Below are 18,628 nucleotides of genomic sequence, written 5' to 3' on the forward strand. Positions count from 1 at the left end.
AATGGTCTGGTGGGGGGTCTGGGAGCATAAGGGAGTGTTTCCTTCACAGGTTGACCACCCAAGGAGGAGAAAAAAGATGTGTAATTGATAAATATTTCTATTCTATACCTCCCAAAGTATAGAGGTGATGACCACACTGGGAACGCAAGCCTGATCAATTTCATGATCAATGATTCTATTGTATTACAAGTCATTACCATAAAGTACAATGAAACAAGAACCTTAGCCCAATGCCCCCAGCCGATAAACACTAACACAGCAAATACCGGATGTAAGGCAAGACATGCTGAAACTGAGATCAAGAGCAACAACTTTGAGAGCAAATAAATGATCATTGTGACGAGTGACTATTAATCCAAAACAATAAATGCTTACCACAAATACGATTAGACACGCTCTGGTCAGATCTGTCATTATCTCAATCCTTCGTGCCCCATGTTGGGCAACAAAAAGAACTGTCGTGGCTTAAGTCCAGTCAGGAACTCAGAACCACATAGTCACTCTCTCATTCCCCCCCTTCCTCCCCCTTGCTCCTGGAGGGATGGGGAGGATAATCGAAAGAATGTAACTCCCAAGGGTTGAGATAAGAACAGTCCAGTAAGGTATAACACAAACCATCGATAATAATAATGATAAGGGAAATAACAAGGGAAGAGAATACAGTTGCTCACCACCTGCCAACTGATACCCAGCCTGACTGAGCAGTGATCTAGCCCTTCCTGTTAACTGCTGTCAGTTCTACATCCTGGACATGACGTGCTGTGGAATACCTCTTTGGCTAATTTGGGTCAGGTGTCCTGTCTCTGCTTCCTCCCGGCTTCCCCTCCTTCCTGGCAGAGCATGAGAGTCCGAAAGTCCTTGGTCAGACTAAACATGACTTAGCAACAACTAAAAACATTGGTGTTATCAGAGCTGTTCCCAGGCCAAAAGTCAAAACCACAGCACTGCACCAGCTACTAAGAAGGAGAAAAATGACTGCTACTGCTGAACCCAGGACAAGGGGCTATGAAGAAAGTGCCAGAATAGAGTGGAGCAAGGAGTGGGGAAACTAGCCTCTGCTCCAGGAGGTTTTTAGGTTAGATGGACAAGTATTCCCACCAGGAGTGACCTAGGCAAACTGGGAACAACGCTGATAACACCGACACTTTTAGTTGTTGCTAAGTCACGCTTACTCTGACCAAGGACTTTCTGAGTCTCATGCTCTGCCAGGGAGGACGGGAAGCTGGCAGAAAGCAGAGAAAGGACACCTGACAAACTAGCTAAAGTTGTATTCCATGCCATAGCACGTCACACTCAGTATATAAACTGGGGGCAGTTACCCAGAAGGGCTAGATTGGTGCTCGGGTCGGGCTGGGTATCGGTCAGCAGGTGGTGTGTGGTTGTATTGTCTTCCCTTGTTATTTCCCTTATCATTATTATTATTGGTGGCAGCAGTAGTGGTTTCGTGTTATACCTTAGTTACCGGACTGTTCTTACCTCAACCCATGGGAGTTACATTCTTTTGATTCTCTTTCCCATCCGTCTGGGAGCGGGGGGAAGAAGAAGGGGAGGGGGGGGGGGAGTGAGCGAGCGGCTGCATGGTTTTGAATTACTGGGTGTGCTTAAACCACAAAAGTAATTAAGCAATAATCACAGAGGCACGCTGAGACACACTGGGCACTTCTTTAATATTAATGACTTGCTGGGGGATCGCAGAAGATCTGATCTTCAGTGGAACCATTTTCCCCAGCAAATACTTGTCTGTTAATGCCATTCCAAAATGAGTATGACAATATAATGTGCAAGCATATGGGGGCTTGCTGTTAGCAGCTAACATTCATAGGTGCATTAGGCAATCAGGTTGCTTCAGTTGTCTCTCATTCTTCAGTTCAGAGGAGGATGTTTCATGAGGTACTTGGTGAATGAAATGGCTTTTAAATTGCTCAGAATCACTTTTTAAAATTACAGCATTGTCTCCCCCCTCCACAGACCCTGGGGATCCTCTTAAATCCCTTTTCTTCCTTTGCCCTGGAGAGAACCAGCTCCAGTGTGGCAAAGAGGAACCTGCCCACAGCAGTTCCCTTTGTATTTCAGAGACAAATAAAAGCCATTTAGAAACAGAGTATTCACATTTTTAGTGCTGAATAACCGCTGTTCCCATTAATTTGCGGGTTGCTTAAGAAGTAGCCCACCCTGTCTGAACCTTTAAAAACTTCTCAGTCTTGACACACTGCTTACTTCTCTTAGTTCCTACACCCTGTGCAGTTTTAATGGCCACAGCTCCCTACAGTATCCAAACCTCACTACTTCTTGTTTCCTGCAGCATACAAGCTGGCTCCAGCCATGCTTCATAACAACATACCTTCCAAGAGTGTTGTTGGAGCTTTAGATGCCCTCAAGGCAGTAAAGTGCAACAGCAGGCAAGAAGAAAGGTGTCGCCCAAATGGTTAGCAACAGCATGAACATTTCCAAAGGACTATGGAAAAAGCTGCCATAGGAGCTCAGCCATCAGCAAGCCAAGGCAAGCAAGAGGAGAAACATTTGCTAGAAGCATATAGGACAATAAACCAGTTCAGAGTGTTACTGCAAAAGTGTGTCCTAGCAGGCTTTGGAACAGAACTAGTCAGTGGGGATTTGCTTGCTCACATATTAAGTAATGTGCTAACTGCATGATTGATTAATCCATAGGTACTTCCTACAGTAAAACTTCAATCCTGGCATCTGCAGTGCTGCTTCCAGTTGCTATGGCTTCCTTCCCAGAGAGATTTCATGGAAGAACAATCACACTCTTTTATGCCCCCTTGAAAAGTAATGCCTTTATGGCTGTGCTTTGAAGGATGTCAGCATGCTGCCCAGTCAGCAGTATGGTCACTGAGGGATCCCTGTGCCACTCTCCATCACTTAATTCTGCCCCTTCAGCACAAAGAAAGATCTCTGTTACTTGTTAGGGACCTTACTGGCTGGGAGTATTTAGAAATACTGAGTGTTTATAAGTAAAAATGTCAGGCATCAGGCAACAACTTCACAGCATGAGGCCAGAGACAGTTTAAACTCTGAAGAAGACTGTTCAGCCCTCTTTCTACCATAACAAGATCCTAGTTAATGCCTGTCAGCGAAAGGCCAAAAAGCCAGTTTGAGGTGCAGATACCACTCCGATCTCCACCAGCATGGTCAATGGCCTGACCAAACAGATTTCAGCTGCATCCTCTTGTGGCCCTTACACTGCCCCTCATGCCTGTCATCTTCTCACCCCTTTCTTCACTCAGGTTGCCCAGAGAAGCTGTGGCTGCCCCATCCCCAGTAGTGTTCGAGGCCAGGTTGGACAGGGCTTGGAGCAACCTGGTCTAGTGGGAGGTTTCCCTGCCTGTGGGAGGGGTTTGGAACTAGATGAACTTTGAGGTCCCTTCCAACTCAAAACATTCTATAATCCTATGATTCTTACCCCCCTCTTACATTTCTTTCTCTTAGTTGCCCCAGAACCAACATTCAGTCCTCCCTACCCCAAATCCCAACCCCAAGCCAACCAACCAGAAAGAATGAATTATTTTTGGTGATGCTTTTGCTAACTGCCTGCCTGCCTCCCATGGGATCCCTGCTCTGCTGAGCTCATTGCTGTCATGCTCAGAGCTGGGAGGAATCAGCGCTGTACATTCTCCCTTGAATGTGAACAGGATTGATGCAGATCCTTGTGCTTTGTGCCAGCCATAATTCTTCAGGTTTGGTTGCAACTTTTGACAAAGAGCACATTTTCAAGAAGTTCTGCAATTTATCTGAGTAACAGTAAATGATCCATGAGATCCAGTGCTGACACACAGCTCTGCTGGCTCCCCTCCTTCCCCTCAAATGCTGCTATTCCAAACCTTGGCACAAGCACTGGATTCACACAAAATAAAAGCTAGAGAATACAAAGTCTACTGTTGCCATAACTCTTCATCAAAATCAAAACTATCTATAGAAGAAATTTTGATACATTGGCATGTTTGGATTTACTAAATCAGAAAGGTTTTCACTCAGGCCCCCCTCTCCCTGCTCTTCTCAAATCAACAGCTCCTTGTGCTGTTTCCAGCATGCCAGCACCATTTCCCCTTCCTGGAGCTGGGGTACCTGAGCAGGGAGCTCTGCACAGTTCCTCAGATCAGTAGCTTAAAAATTTCCTGGACACCAATTCATTTGAACTACTACCTGTCTTGGGCTGTCTTTACTTGTAGTCATATTTTCCCAGGACTTGGAGAGTGTTGGAGCAGCTCCTCCCAGGAGCTCAGTGTTCAGTGATGTGTGAGCAAAGTTTGTGGTGGGGAGAGCAGAGAGTTGGCCACTTGTGTTAGAAAACCTTTTGTGAGCTGCACATCAGGGGGAGTAGATCTGTGTCTTTGTCAGCATGTTTCAATCAATCAATCAATCAATCAATCAATCAGCCTTGTTCTTCATGTTCTTCATCTGTTAACAACACAGGGCTGGCATCCATAGAATCATAGAATCATAGAATAGTTAGGGTTGGAAAGGACCTCAAGATCATCTAGTTCCAACCCCCCTGCCATAGGCAGGGACACCTCACACTAAACCATCCCACCCAAAGCTTCATCCAACCTGGCCTTGAACACCGCCAGGGATGGAGCACTCACAACCCCCCTGGGCAACCAATTCCAGTGCCTCACCACCCTAACAGGAAAGAATTTCCCCCTTATATCCAATCTAAACTTCCCCTGTTTAAGTTTTAACCCGTTACCCCTTGTCCTGTCACTACAGTCCCTGATGAAGAGACCCTCCCCAGCATTCCTACAGGCCCCCTTCAGGTACTGGAAGGCTGCTATGAGGTCTCCACGCAGCCTTCCCTTCTCCAGGCTGAACAGCCCCAACTTCCTCATCCTATCTTCATACGGGAGGTGCTCCAGTCCCCTGATCATCCTCGTGGCCCTCCTCTGGACTTGTTCCAGCAGTTCCATGTCCTTTTTATGTTGAGGACACCAGAACTGCACAGAATACTCCAGGTGAGGTCTCACAAGAGCAGAGTAGAGGGGCAGGATCACCTCTTTCGACCTGCTGGTCATGCTCCTTTTGATGCAGCCCAGGATACGGTTGGCTAGCCCCGTTCTCCACCACTAACCCAGCACTGTATCTATTGCAAGCTCACTGTGATCCCTGCTAGTGCTGCCTCTCCCCAGGGGGTTGCCAGCACTGGTCAGGATCTTGGTTGGTGTGCATCTGATTTAGAAAAAAAGGAAACAAAGCCCCATGTTATAGACAGGACAAGAGTTTTATCAGTGACCAGATCTGTTACTGAAGGACTATTCTCTTGTCCAGTGAAGGAGAAAGTGTCTCAGGGAGAAGTCTTGATGCTGTTCAGATCCCTTCCACCAACCTGCTCATTCAGGAAAGCTTTTAGAATTAACTTGACTTTTTGGGGGCTGGACTGGCTCTTACATACCCTCAACAGCAATTTCACTTGCAAACAAGAGGATGTATTACTTCAGTGATGTTTGTATGGACAGGGTCTTGGGCAGCAGTGTTAGCACGTGTCTTATTGAAATAACTGTGATGTCTACCAGTCTCCTCATACCACACACCTAGGCCAGCCTGACCTTTTACAGTTGCTACTCTGTTGTTACTTTAACCAGTATCCTATTTTTAAACAATGGCTCCTCTGTGAGGTGCCCCTGCCAGCCTCTGCCTTTCCTTTTTGCATTTCTGGCTCAGACCAAGCCCACACAGAGAAAGTCAGAGCTCTAGAGAAGTCAAGACCACCCTTTTTGATGCTGCCATCCCAGAGAAAGTAAAATTACTTGGTTTAATTGGAAATAAAATAATTTCAGCTTAAAGACCTGGTAATGGCAAAGTCCTATATGCCACTGAGTCAGTCATGACTATTTTTAGGTAGCTATCAAATGACAGATGTATGACATACCCAAAACTCCTTATCTGAGGGTTGATAATAAAAGCATTCACTAGAAAGGATGCCAAAATCCTGCTATGGTGTTACTGTATGAAGAGGTACCTTATTTCTCCCAGTCACAAAAGGTTATTTTGATTTCTTTTTATCTAGGGATTTTTCCCACAAGAACTCTAAATCCTGGAGATTTTTCCATCTCAGACATAGAAATGATACCATAATGGAGTTCTTGTGAACTTGACAAGAACTAATGGTGATGGTTTTCGAACAGACTACATTAATCTGTTGATTACTTGGTGTCTCAGCTCTCAGCAAGCTAAAATCCTATGCCCAGGAAAACAGAAACAAATCATTCTCCAAGTCTGATAAATAGTCTGTGGCAGACAGCTTTAAAATGTAAAATTTCTTTTTTTTTTTTTTTAAATGACTGAAGTCCTACTTTGAGGAGGGAGGCTCAACACTGCTTTAGTGCAAGGCCTGGCAAAGTATAGGGTGTGGAGGGGGAGAGCTGTTATCAGGACTGCCAAGAATGAGAGATAAAGTACTGGGCTACACAAAATGTCGTGTCTGTTCCTATTCCTATGGAAAAGATGCCAAATGTTCCTTGGATTATACAATAACTGAGGCTGGAAAGGAGCTTGGGAGGTGTCTAGCCCATCTTTCTGCTCAAGCAAGGTCAGTTCTGAGGTCAAACCAGGTTGCTTAGGGCTTTATCCCATCAGGTCTGAAATATTCCAAGGATGGGGACTGCACAGCCTCTTTGGGCAGTCTGGTCCACTGCTTTGCTGTCTTCATGATGAAAAGGCTTCTCCTTATGTTGTTTGAAATATTCTTGTTTCAAATAATGCTTTTTGGTAGTAGGGATCCCGAGTTATGCTTTGCAAAGGAAAAAGTAAGTTAGATTAAGTTCTCCCCAACATAGTTTCCCCTAAGGTATGAAGTCCTAGAGGAATTACTCCTTTCGTACAATGGTGTTATGCTGACTGTGTACAGACAAGCCTGCAACAAACCAATATAAACTAAACAACAGTCTGGAAGGGACGATTCAGAGTATCTATCTTCTCCCTTCATAGATGGGAGTAATGTTCCTGCATCTATTGGTAGATGAAGGGGAAAGAAACCAAGTCTTGCAGGCTGTGATCTTCCACTTGCTCCTTTCTCTTAGTCAACCTCCACAGAAAGTTGCTGGTATTAGTATGAAATAGTATTTATTTTAATCTTACAAAGAAGCATATGGCTTCGGCTCCCCCACTTCTGTTATTAGAATCATAGAATAGTTACGGTTGGAAAGTATCATCTAGTTCCAACCCCCTGCCATGGGCAGGGACACCTCGCACTAAACCCTGTCACTTAAGACTCCATCCAATCTGGCCTTGAACACCTGAGAACAATGTTGATAACACATGGATGTTTGTAGTTGTTGCTAAGAAATGCTTATTCCAATCAAGGACTTTTCAGTCTCATGCTCTGCCAGTGAGGAGGGGCACAAGAAGCTGGGAGGAAGCAGAGACAGGACACCAGCAGACACATAGGAACAGTCCCACAGTAACGTGTTCTGGTTAGCTATATGGTTGTCATCTGCTTGTGAGCCCATCTTTCTGCATTTTGAAACTGTCCCTGAGCAGATGTTTGCTCCTTTATGGGAAGGGGGTTTACTAATCCAATCTTATCTGCTGGATATACATCACAGATGTTCACTCAGCTATCTAGGCTGTTGGGTCATGTGTTGAATACAACCAGTTACTTTTTAGTTAGGCTGACAGCAAAACAGGAGCAAGACTGTCTTCCAGAGGAACTGTTTGAAGAAGTTTTACACATAGAGATGGGAGGGGAATGTACTGTCCAGAGGAAACAAGCAACAATTAATGAGAAGAGATGCAAGCAGACTTGCAGCTCCAAAATAGCTCTTCACAGGTTTGGGAAGCCAAAAGGGTCACATCCTGTTCCCACCTACCTGCTGGCAGCTGCTGTGCCCCAGAGGAGGAAGCCTCCTTGCCAAGCCTTCCTTGGGAAGTGCACAGCAGGACACAGTTGTACTCAGTCCCCTGGGAGTGCAGCTCAACCTGGCTCCCACCCGTGCCTGCCCTTCCAAGCAACAGGAGGCAGTGGCAGAGAAGTATAGAGTGTTTTCTGAGGCCAGGAGTATGCTTGGCTTGCCATTTATGTTGAGATTTTATTTAAAATTAAGAGAGCTTTTAGTGCGGGTCAATGATATTCCAGACAACAAAGGAAAATTCTGAGAAGAAAGAGATCCTAGTAGTGTAACCATCCAGTGAGTTTGAGTTCTGTAAAGTTATGAATTAGTTTCTTCCAAGTGAGAACCAGATCTCATCTCCATCCTCCCTTCTACATGTCATCTCACTTGTATACTTTCTTTTTTTTATGTAGGTCTGGTTTGGCAACACAGCCTATCTGGAGGGGCATTGTGACATTTCTGTGGATGCCAAAGATGGGAATTTTAGGCTAGATTTTCCTCACCACCTCACCAGCACCTTAGCCAAAGGTCTCAGAGCAATTTCCTTCCAGCTTTTATTCTCTTTAATTACTGTTATTGGTACTATAACTTTTGGAAAGGTTTTCTCTTGCTAAGTTCTACTGCTGTATTTATGAGGCATGCAAAGGTTTTGAACTGGTGATATTTGTGCTGTCCTTGTTCAAGTCCCTTAGTTTTAAACAGACTTCTGGTTTACTACTGCTTCCCTTGATGCGCATTGCAGGCAACCTCTCCCAAGTTGCACAGCTTTTTGCTAGTGAGTTCAAGTTCTGTTTCTCTTAGCTGCTGTGGCATGCGTCTTCCCATGCTTGCTTCTGCTGTTGAGATCCTTCACCCAGGAAATGGTGTGGGGTTAAATCTGCTGTCTGTGGTTGGTGTGGGCCTGCCACTATTGCAGACTTATGTTTAATTTACTCCAGAGGCAAAATATGTGCCAAGGCTGAAAAGACCATATTCAGCATTACATTGAATCATGAGCTAAGTTCAGGCAGGTCTTGTGATGAATGAGTAGGCAAAAATCCTTATGTCTTCAACTTTCTCTCCAAGAACAAACCTCATGGAAGGCTCTAGGATTATTTGTAGCAGCACACAAGGTTCTGCAGGGCTGAGCCTTTGGCTCAGCTGCTATTTATGCCATTGCAGACTAAGTGTGAGCATCTTCTATTCCTTGTTGGTGATCCAAGCAAAAAATTTGCATTCACAAAACAATCTCAACCCTAAATTGTGTACCAGGAGGAGGAAGTCTGTCCCCTAGCATGAAGACTCTGGGCAATTTCAGCATCAAGGCACTCGGACCATGAGGTTTCAGAAACCAAGAAGAGCCGAACCCAAACTACATCAATGCTTACTTCAGTCATGGGCTGTGTACACAGATATTTTACCATACTGAATCAGCTTAAAAGCCACCTCTTGGGCTGATACCCCTTTTCTGGCTCCTATCTTCCCATTCTTGAAGGAGCTTTAGGGTGCAAAGCCTGGCCTTGCTCAAGCACTTGCTGCACTTAGAATCATATAATCATAGAATAGTGGAAAATGCTCCACTCACACTTTTTCTTTGCACCCTCCTCTGTGGGCACAGTGAATCCATCCACATGGATGGGCAACTGTTATTTAGAATCATAGAATAGTTAGGGTTGGAAAGGACCTCAAGATCATCTAGTTCCAACCCCCCTGCCATAGGCAGGGACACCTCACACTAAACCATCCCACACAAGGCTTCATCCAATCTGGCCTTGAACACCGCCAGGGATGGAGCACTCACAACCCCCCTGGGCAATCGATTCCAATGCCTCACCACCCTAACAGGAAAGAATTTCCTCCTTATATCCAATCTAAACTTCCCCTGTTTAAGTTTTAACCCGTTACCCCATGTCCTGTCACTACAGTCCCTGATGAAGAGACCCTCCCCAGCATCCCTATAGGCCCCCTTCAGGTACTGGAAGGCTGCTATGAGGTCTCCACGCAGCCTTCTCTTCTCCAGGCTGAACAGCCCCAACTTCCTCAGCCTGTCTTCATATGGGAGGTGCTCCAGTCCCCTGATCATCCTCGTGGCCCTCCTCTGGACTTGTTCCAGCAGTTCCGTGTCCTTTTTATGTTGAGGACACCAGAACTGCACACAATACTCCAGGTGAGGTCTCACAAGAGCAGAGTAGAGGGGCAGGATCACCTCTTTCGACCTGCTGGTCATGCTCCTTTTGATGCAGCCCAGGATACGGTTGGCTAGCCCCGTTCTCCACCACTAACCCAGCACTGTATCTCTTGCAAGCTCACTGTGATCCCTGCTAGTGCTGCCTCTCCCCAGGGGGTTGCCAGCACTGGTCAGGATCTTGGTTGGTGTGCATCTGATTTAGAAAAAAAGGAAACAAAGCCCCATGTTATAGACAGGACAAGAGTTTTATCAGTGACCAGATCTGTTACTGAAGGACTATTCTCTTGTCCAGTGAGATCTGAGGACAAGCAAGCAAGGACTTCATTTTGCCTAAGCAGATCATCCTCCCTGCTGGTATTTAAGAGACAGGATCATAACTTATGCCTTCTCTGAGAAGAATTATTGTCAAGCACAATTAGATCTGCAAATCCAAGCTGTCTTCTAGACACACCGGGATTAGTTCTGCTTAGTTCTTGAGTTACTTAGGGTTGAAGAAATTATAGGGTCAGTCTTCCAACCTGAGCAAAGGACTTCAAGAATTTGTTCCATCATTCCTTTTGTGGAGTTTAATAGAGACTAACACACAGAGCATCCAGCATACAGAGCTGATTGATAGGATGTGGGTCTCATTCCCACCTCGCTTCGGGAGGGGATAACATAACATGCCTTGAGGCAACAAAACTCCCAGCACTGTTCTTAAGGTAGAAAGAAGGAGGGAGGAGGCATGAAGGGTTGTAAATACTTTTAAGTGCTACACAGCTGTCATTTCCCCTATTCATGCCTGTGTCCCCATGTGTTCAGGGCTATTTCAGTTCTGGTTCTTTTTGTAAGGCACCCCAGGTGTCTTTCTATCACTTGTTTCAATGGTTAAGATCTGATCTGATGGTCATTGCAAGCACTGAACATATTTCCACAGACCTTGACAAGGAAGGCAATGTAGGACCTGGCACCCCCATTCTGTGACTGGTGAGCATGCGAACATGAGGATCTCTGGGCTCTGGTGTTTGCAGTTTGGTTGGGAGGGAGGTACCGTATGCACTGACTCTGCACAAAACCTCCTTGAGAGTAAAAGGCATGCTAAATCCAGGCACTGGGCTCAGACACACGACTGGTGAACAACCAGAAAGGTTTAAAAAGAAATGCTGACTGAATTAAGTGAATTGAGCTGGCAGATGTGCTCTTCAAAAGAGCACAGCTCTCTTTTAAATGTCTCTCCCATTGAAATGACATTCTCAAGAGGTTTTTGTTCTTTGCATTTTCTTCAGGATCATCCATGAGGATGGCTTCTCTGGAGAAGACGTGAAGCAGTACAAGCCAGTGGTCTACAGCAACACTATACAGTCACTGGCAGCGATTGTACGTGCCATGGATACCTTGGGTATCGAATACGGTGATAAGGAGCGACAGGTAAGTTAAAATCACCACTGCTTGGGTACAGAGAGCTGAGCACCTGGAGACTTGAGCACAAACAAGAGGCATTTGCACAATCTGAATACCTTGGAGGCAAAAGGAGGGAGGGGGGAAGATCTACCTCCTGTTGTATGCCTATAGAACATGCAGGTTGTGCAACCAACAGAGGCACAGGCACAATTGCATATGACATGCCATTTGTACGCCTATGCTAGGAAGTGTAGCCCTGGGGACCTCTGTCACAACAGCCACAATCTCTCGTGCCCTGGTACTAGCCAGGCCAGTACAAAACAATTCTGTTACCTAGGGACAGCCTAGAGAGAGGTACTGACAGACTTGGGGAAACAGGGAGAATGTATGTCCTGTCTACTGTGCACATGCTGGATCCACAGGCTGCAAGGAGAAGTGTCTCAGGGAGAAGTCTTGATGCTGTTCAGATCCCTTCCACCAACCTGCTCATTCAGGAAAGCTTTTAGAATTAACTTGACTTTTTGGGGGCTGGACTGGCTCTTACATACCCTCAACAGCAATTTCACTTGCAAACAAGAGGATGTATTACTTCAGTGATGTTTGTATGGACAGGGTCTTGGGCAGCAGTGTTAGCACGTGTCTTATTGAAATAACTGTGATGTCTACCAGTCTCCTCATACCACACACCTAGGCCAGCCTGACCTTTTACAGTTGCTACTCTGTTGTTACTTTAACCAGTATCCTATTTTTAAACAATGGCTCCTCTGTGAGGTGCCCCTGCCAGCCTCTGCCTTTCCTTTTTGCATTTCTGGCTCAGACCAAGCCCACACAGAGAAAGTCAGAGCTCTAGAGAAGTCAAGACCACCCTTTTTGATGCTGCCATCCCAGAGAAAGTAAAATTACTTGGTTTAATTGGAAATAAAATAATTTCAGCTTAAAGACCTGGTAATGGCAAAGTCCTATATGCCACTGAGTCAGTCATGACTATTTTTAGTTAGCTATCAAATGACAGATATATAACATACCCAAAACTCCTTATCTGAGGGTTGATAATAAAAGCATTCACTAGAAAGGATGCCAAAATCCTGCTATGGTGTTACTGTATGAAGAGGTACCTTATTTCTCCCAGTCACAAAAGGTTATTTTGATTTCTTTTTATCTAGGAATTTTTCCCACAAGAACTCTAAATCCTGGAGATTTTTCCATCTCAGACATAGAAATGATACCATAATGGAGTTCTTGTGAACTTGACAAGAACTAATGGTGATGGTTTTCGAACAGACTACATTAATCTGTTGATTACTTGGTGTCTCAGCTCTCAGCAAGCTAAAATCCTATGCCCAGGAAAACAGAAACAAATCATTCTCCAAGTCTGATAAATAGTCTGTGGCAGACAGCTTTAAAATGTAAAATTTCTTTTTTTTTTTTTTTAAATGACTGAAGTCCTACTTTGAGGAGGGAGGCTCAACACTGCTTTAGTGCAAGGCCTGGCAAAGTATAGGGTGTGGAGGGGGAGAGCTGTTATCAGGACTGCCAAGAATGAGAGATAAAGTACTGGGCTACACAAAATGTCGTGTCTGTTCCTATTCCTATGGAAAAGATGCCAAATGTTCCTTGGATTATACAATAACTGAGGCTGGAAAGGAGCTTGGGAGGTGTCTAGCCCATCTTTCTGCTCAAGCAAGGTCAGTTCTGAGGTCAAACTCAATCTTGCTAGTCGGGTTAAAGACAATAGAAAGGGCTTCTTCAAATACATAGCAAATAAAACTAACACAAGAGGCAATATAGGCCCACTGCTGAACGAAGTGGGTACCCTGGAGACAGAGGATATAAAGAAGGCAGAGGTGCTGAATGCCTTCTTTGCCTCTGTCTTTACTCCTGCAGACTCTCCCCGAGGGCCCCGGATTTCTATAGCCCCAGAAGGAGTCAGGGCAAAGGAGGAGTTTGCTTTGGTAGATGAGGATTGGGTTAGGGATCAGCTATGCAATCTGGACATCTGTAAATCGATGGGTCCGGATGGAATGCACCCACGGGTGCTGAGGGAGCTGGCGGAGGTCATTGCTAGGCCACTTTCCATCATCTTTGGTAAGTCGTGGGAAACGGGCGAGGTGCCTGAGGATTGGCGGATGGCAAAGGTCACACCAATCTATAAGAAGGGCAAGAAGGAGGACCCGGGTAATTATAGACCGGTCAGCCTTACCTCCATCCCTGGAAAGGTGATGGAACAACTTATTCTTGACTCCATCACTAGGCATATCAAGGATGAGGGGGTCATTAAGAACAGCCAACATGGTTTTATGAGGGGGAAGTCATGTATGACCAACCTTATAGCCTTCTATGAGGAAGTGACTAGGTGGAGGGATGATGGTAGAGCGGTAGATGTAGTTTTTCTTGATTTCAGTAAGGCATTTGATACTGTCTCCCACAGCATCCTCATAGATAAGCTAAGGAAGTGTGGGCTTGACGATCAAGTAGTGAGGTGGATCGAGAACTGGTTGAAAGGAAGAAGGCAGAGAGTTGTGGTCAATGGCGCAGAATCTAGCTGGAGGTCTGTGACTAGTGGAGTCCCTCAGGGGTCGGTGCTGGGACCGGTGCTGTTTAATATTTTCATCAATGACCTGGATGAGGGAACTGAGTGCACCCTCAGCAAGTTCGCTGATGACACAAAACTGGGAGGAGTGGCTGACACACCAGAAGGCTGTGCTGCCATTCAGCGAGACCTGGACAGGCTGGAGAGTTGGGCGGGGAGAAACTTGATGAAATTTAACAAGGGCAAGTGTAGAGTCTTGCATCTGGGGAAGAACAACCCCATGTACCAGTACAGGTTGGGGGGTGACCTGCTGGAAAGCAGCAAAGGGGAAAGGGACCTGGGGGTCCTGGTGGATAGGAGGATGACCATGAGCCAGCAATGTGCTCTTGTGGCCAAGAAGGCAAATGGCATCTTAGGGTGCATTAGAAAGGGAGTGGTTAGTAGGTCAAGAGAGGTTCTCCTCCCCCTCTACTCAGCCTTGGTGAGGCCGCATCTGGAATATTGTGTCCAGTTCTGGGCCCCTCAATTCAAGAAGGACAGGGAATTGCTTGAAGGAGTCCAGCGCAGAGCCACAAAGATGATTAAGGGAGTGGAACATCTCCCTTATGAGGAGAGGCTGAGGGAGCTGGGTCTCTTTAGCTTGGAGAAGAGGAGACTGAGGGGTGACCTCATCAATGTTTACAAATATGTAAAGGGTAGGTGTCAGGATGATGGAGCTAGGCTTTTTTCAGTGATATCCAGTGATAGGACAAGGGGCAATGGGTGTAAACTGGAGCATAGGAAGTTCCACGTTAACATCAGGAAGAACTTCTTTACTGTAAGAGTGACAGAGCACTGGAACAGGTTGCCCAGGGGGGTTGTGGAGTCTCCTACACTGGAGATATTCAAGGCCCGCCTGGACAAGTTCCTGTGTGATGTACTGTAGGTTACCCTGCTCTTGCAGGGGGGTTGGACTAGATGATCTTTTGAGGTCCCTTCCAACCCTTGGGATTCTGTGATTCTGTGATTCTGCTTAGGGCTTTATCCCATCAGGTCTGAAATATTCCAAGGATGGGGACTGCACAGCCTCTTTGGGCAGTCTGGTCCACTGCTTTGCTGTCTTCATGATGAAAAGGCTTCTCCTTATGTTGTTTGAAATATTCTTGTTTCAAATAATGCTTTTTGGTAGTAGGGATCCCGAGTTATGCTTTGCAAAGGAAAAAGTAAGTTAGATTAAGTTCTCCCCAACATAGTTTCCCCTAAGGTATGAAGTCCTAGAGGAGTTACTCCTTTCGTACAATGGTGTTATGCTGACTGTGTACAGACAAGCCTGCAACAAACCAATATAAACTAAACAACAGTCTGGAAGGGACGATTCAGAGTATCTATCTTCTCCCTTCATAGATGGGAGTAATGTTCCTGCATCTATTGGTAGATGAAGGGGAAAGAAACCAAGTCTTGCAGGCTGTGATCTTCCACTTGCTCCTTTCTCTTAGTCAACCTCCACAGAAAGTTGCTGGTATTAGTATGAAATAGTATTTATTTTAATCTTACAAAGAAGCATATGGCTTCGGCTCCCCCACTTCTGTTATTAGAATCATAGAATAGTTACGGTTGGAAAGTATCATCTAGTTCCAACCCCCTGCCATGGGCAGGGACACCTCGCACTAAACCCTGTCACTTAAGACTCCATCCAATCTGGCCTTGAACACCTGAGAACAATGTTGATAACACATGGATGTTTGTAGTTGTTGCTAAGAAATGCTTATTCCAATCAAGGACTTTTCAGTCTCATGCTCTGCCAGTGAGGAGGGGCACAAGAAGCTGGGAGGAAGCAGAGACAGGACACCAGCAGACACATAGGAACAGTCCCACAGTAACGTGTTCTGGTTAGCTATATGGTTGTCATCTGCTTGTGAGCCCATCTTTCTGCATTTTGAAACTGTCCCTGAGCAGATGTTTGCTCCTTTATGGGAAGGGGGTTTACTAATCCAATCTTATCTGCTGGATATACATCACAGATGTTCACTCAGCTATCTAGGCTGTTGGGTCATGTGTTGAATACAACCAGTTACTTTTTAGTTAGGCTGACAGCAAAACAGGAGCAAGACTGTCTTCCAGAGGAACTGTTTGAAGAAGTTTTACACATAGAGATGGGAGGGGAATGTACTGTCCAGAGGAAACAAGCAACAATTAATGAGAAGAGATGCAAGCAGACTTGCAGCTCCAAAATAGCTCTTCACAGGTTTGGGAAGCCAAAAGGGTCACATCCTGTTCCCACCTACCTGCTGGCAGCTGCTGTGCCCCAGAGGAGGAAGCCTCCTTGCCAAGCCTTCCTTGGGAAGTGCACAGCAGGACACAGTTGTACTCAGTCCCCTGGGAGTGCAGCTCAACCTGGCTCCCACCCGTGCCTGCCCTTCCAAGCAACAGGAGGCAGTGGCAGAGAAGTATAGAGTGTTTTCTGAGGCCAGGAGTATGCTTGGCTTGCCATTTATGTTGAGATTTTATTTAAAATTAAGAGAGCTTTTAGTGCGGGTCAATGATATTCCAGACAACAAAGGAAAATTCTGAGAAGAAAGAGATCCTAGTAGTGTAACCATCCAGTGAGTTTGAGTTCTGTAAAGTTATGAATTAGTTTCTTCCAAGTGAGAACCAGATCTCATCTCCATCCTCCCTTCTACATGTCATCTCACTTGTATACTTTCTTTTTTTTATGTAGGTCTGGTTTGGCAACACAGCCTATCTGGAGGGGCATTGTGACATTTCTGTGGATGCCAAAGATGGGAATTTTAGGCTAGATTTTCCTCACCACCTCACCAGCACCTTAGCCAAAGGTCTCAGAGCAATTTCCTTCCAGCTTTTATTCTCTTTAATTACTGTTATTGGTACTATAACTTTTGGAAAGGTTTTCTCTTGCTAAGTTCTACTGCTGTATTTATGAGGCATGCAAAGGTTTTGAACTGGTGATATTTGTGCTGTCCTTGTTCAAGTCCCTTAGTTTTAAACAGACTTCTGGTTTACTACTGCTTCCCTTGATGCGCATTGCAGGCAACCTCTCCCAAGTTGCACAGCTTTTTGCTAGTGAGTTCAAGTTCTGTTTCTCTTAGCTGCTGTGGCATGCGTCTTCCCATGCTTGCTTCTGCTGTTGAGATCCTTCACCCAGGAAATGGTGTGGGGTTAAATCTGCTGTCTGTGGTTGGTGTGGGCCTGCCACTATTGCAGACTTATGTTTAATTTACTCCAGAGGCAAAATATGTGCCAAGGCTGAAAAGACCATATTCAGCATTACATTGAATCATGAGCTAAGTTCAGGCAGGTCTTGTGATGAATGAGTAGGCAAAAATCCTTATGTCTTCAACTTTCTCTCCAAGAACAAACCTCATGGAAGGCTCTAGGATTATTTGTAGCAGCACACAAGGTTCTGCAGGGCTGAGCCTTTGGCTCAGCTGCTATTTATGCCATTGCAGACTAAGTGTGAGCATCTTCTATTCCTTGTTGGTGATCCAAGCAAAAAATTTGCATTCACAAAACAATCTCAACCCTAAATTGTGTACCAGGAGGAGGAAGTCTGTCCCCTAGCATGAAGACTCTGGGCAATTTCAGCATCAAGGCACTCGGACCATGAGGTTTCAGAAACCAAGAAGAGCCGAACCCAAACTACATCAATGCTTACTTCAGTCATGGGCTGTGTACACAGATATTTTACCATACTGAATCAGCTTAAAAGCCACCTCTTGGGCTGATACCCCTTTTCTGGCTCCTATCTTCCCATTCTTGAAGGAGCTTTAGGGTGCAAAGCCTGGCCTTGCTCAAGCACTTGCTGCACTTAGAATCATATAATCATAGAATAGTGGAAAATGCTCCACTCACACTTTTTCTTTGCACCCTCCTCTGTGGGCACAGTGAATCCATCCACATGGATGGGCAACTGTTATTTAGAATCATAGAATAGTTAGGGTTGGAAAGGACCTCAAGATCATCTAGTTCCAACCCCCCTGCCATAGGCAGGGACACCTCACACTAAACCATCCCACACAAGGCTTCATCCAATCTGGCCTTGAACACCGCCAGGGATGGAGCACTCACAACCCCCCTGGGCAATCGATTCCAATGCCTCACCACCCTAACAGGAAAGAATTTCCTCCTTATATCCAATCTAAACTTCCCCTGTTTAAGTTTTAACCCGTTACCCCATGTCCTGTCACTACAGTCCCTGATGAAGAGACCCTCCCCAGCATCCCTATAGGCCCCCTTCAGGTACTGGAAGGCTGCTATGAGGTCTCCACGCAGCCTTCTCTTCTCCAGGCTGAACAGCCCCAACTTCCTCAGCCTGTCTTCATATGGGAGGTGCTCCAGTCCCCTGATCATCCTCGTGGCCCTCCTCTGGACTTGTTCCAGCAGTTCCGTGTCCTTTTTATGTTGAGGACACCAGAACTGCACACAATACTCCAGGTGAGGTCTCACAAGAGCAGAGTAGAGGGGCAGGATCACCTCTTTCGACCTGCTGGTCATGCTCCTTTTGATGCAGCCCAGGATACGGTTGGCTTTCTGGGCTGCGAGCGCACACTGCCGGCTCATGTTCATTTTCTCATCGACCAGCACCCCCAAGTCCTTCTCTGCAGGGCTGCTCTGAATCTCTTCTTTGCCCAATCTGTAGCCGTGCCTGGGATTGCTCCGACCCAGGTGTAGGACCTGGCACTTGTCATAGTTGAACTTCATAAGGTTGGCATC

The 18,628-nt window shown here is 45.7% G+C and overlaps 1 protein-coding gene across 3 annotated transcripts in view; it reads left to right on the forward strand.

The window, feature by feature from the left end:
* The window catches only part of LOC136004192 (guanine nucleotide-binding protein G(o) subunit alpha), a 224,010-nt gene that overhangs the window by 93,099 nt on the left and 112,283 nt on the right, over positions 1-18,628 (forward strand). For all 3 annotated transcript variants that reach the window (XM_065660471.1, XM_065660470.1, XM_065660472.1), the window contains one exon: positions 11,274-11,415. In XM_065660471.1, coding sequence (XP_065516543.1) covers positions 11,274-11,415 — 142 coding nt within the window. The remainder of the gene's footprint in view (positions 1-11,273; positions 11,416-18,628) is intronic.

This window comes from Lathamus discolor, chromosome W (genome assembly GCF_037157495.1).
Source record: "Lathamus discolor isolate bLatDis1 chromosome W, bLatDis1.hap1, whole genome shotgun sequence".
NCBI classification, from domain to species: Eukaryota; Metazoa; Chordata; class Aves; order Psittaciformes; family Psittacidae; genus Lathamus; species Lathamus discolor.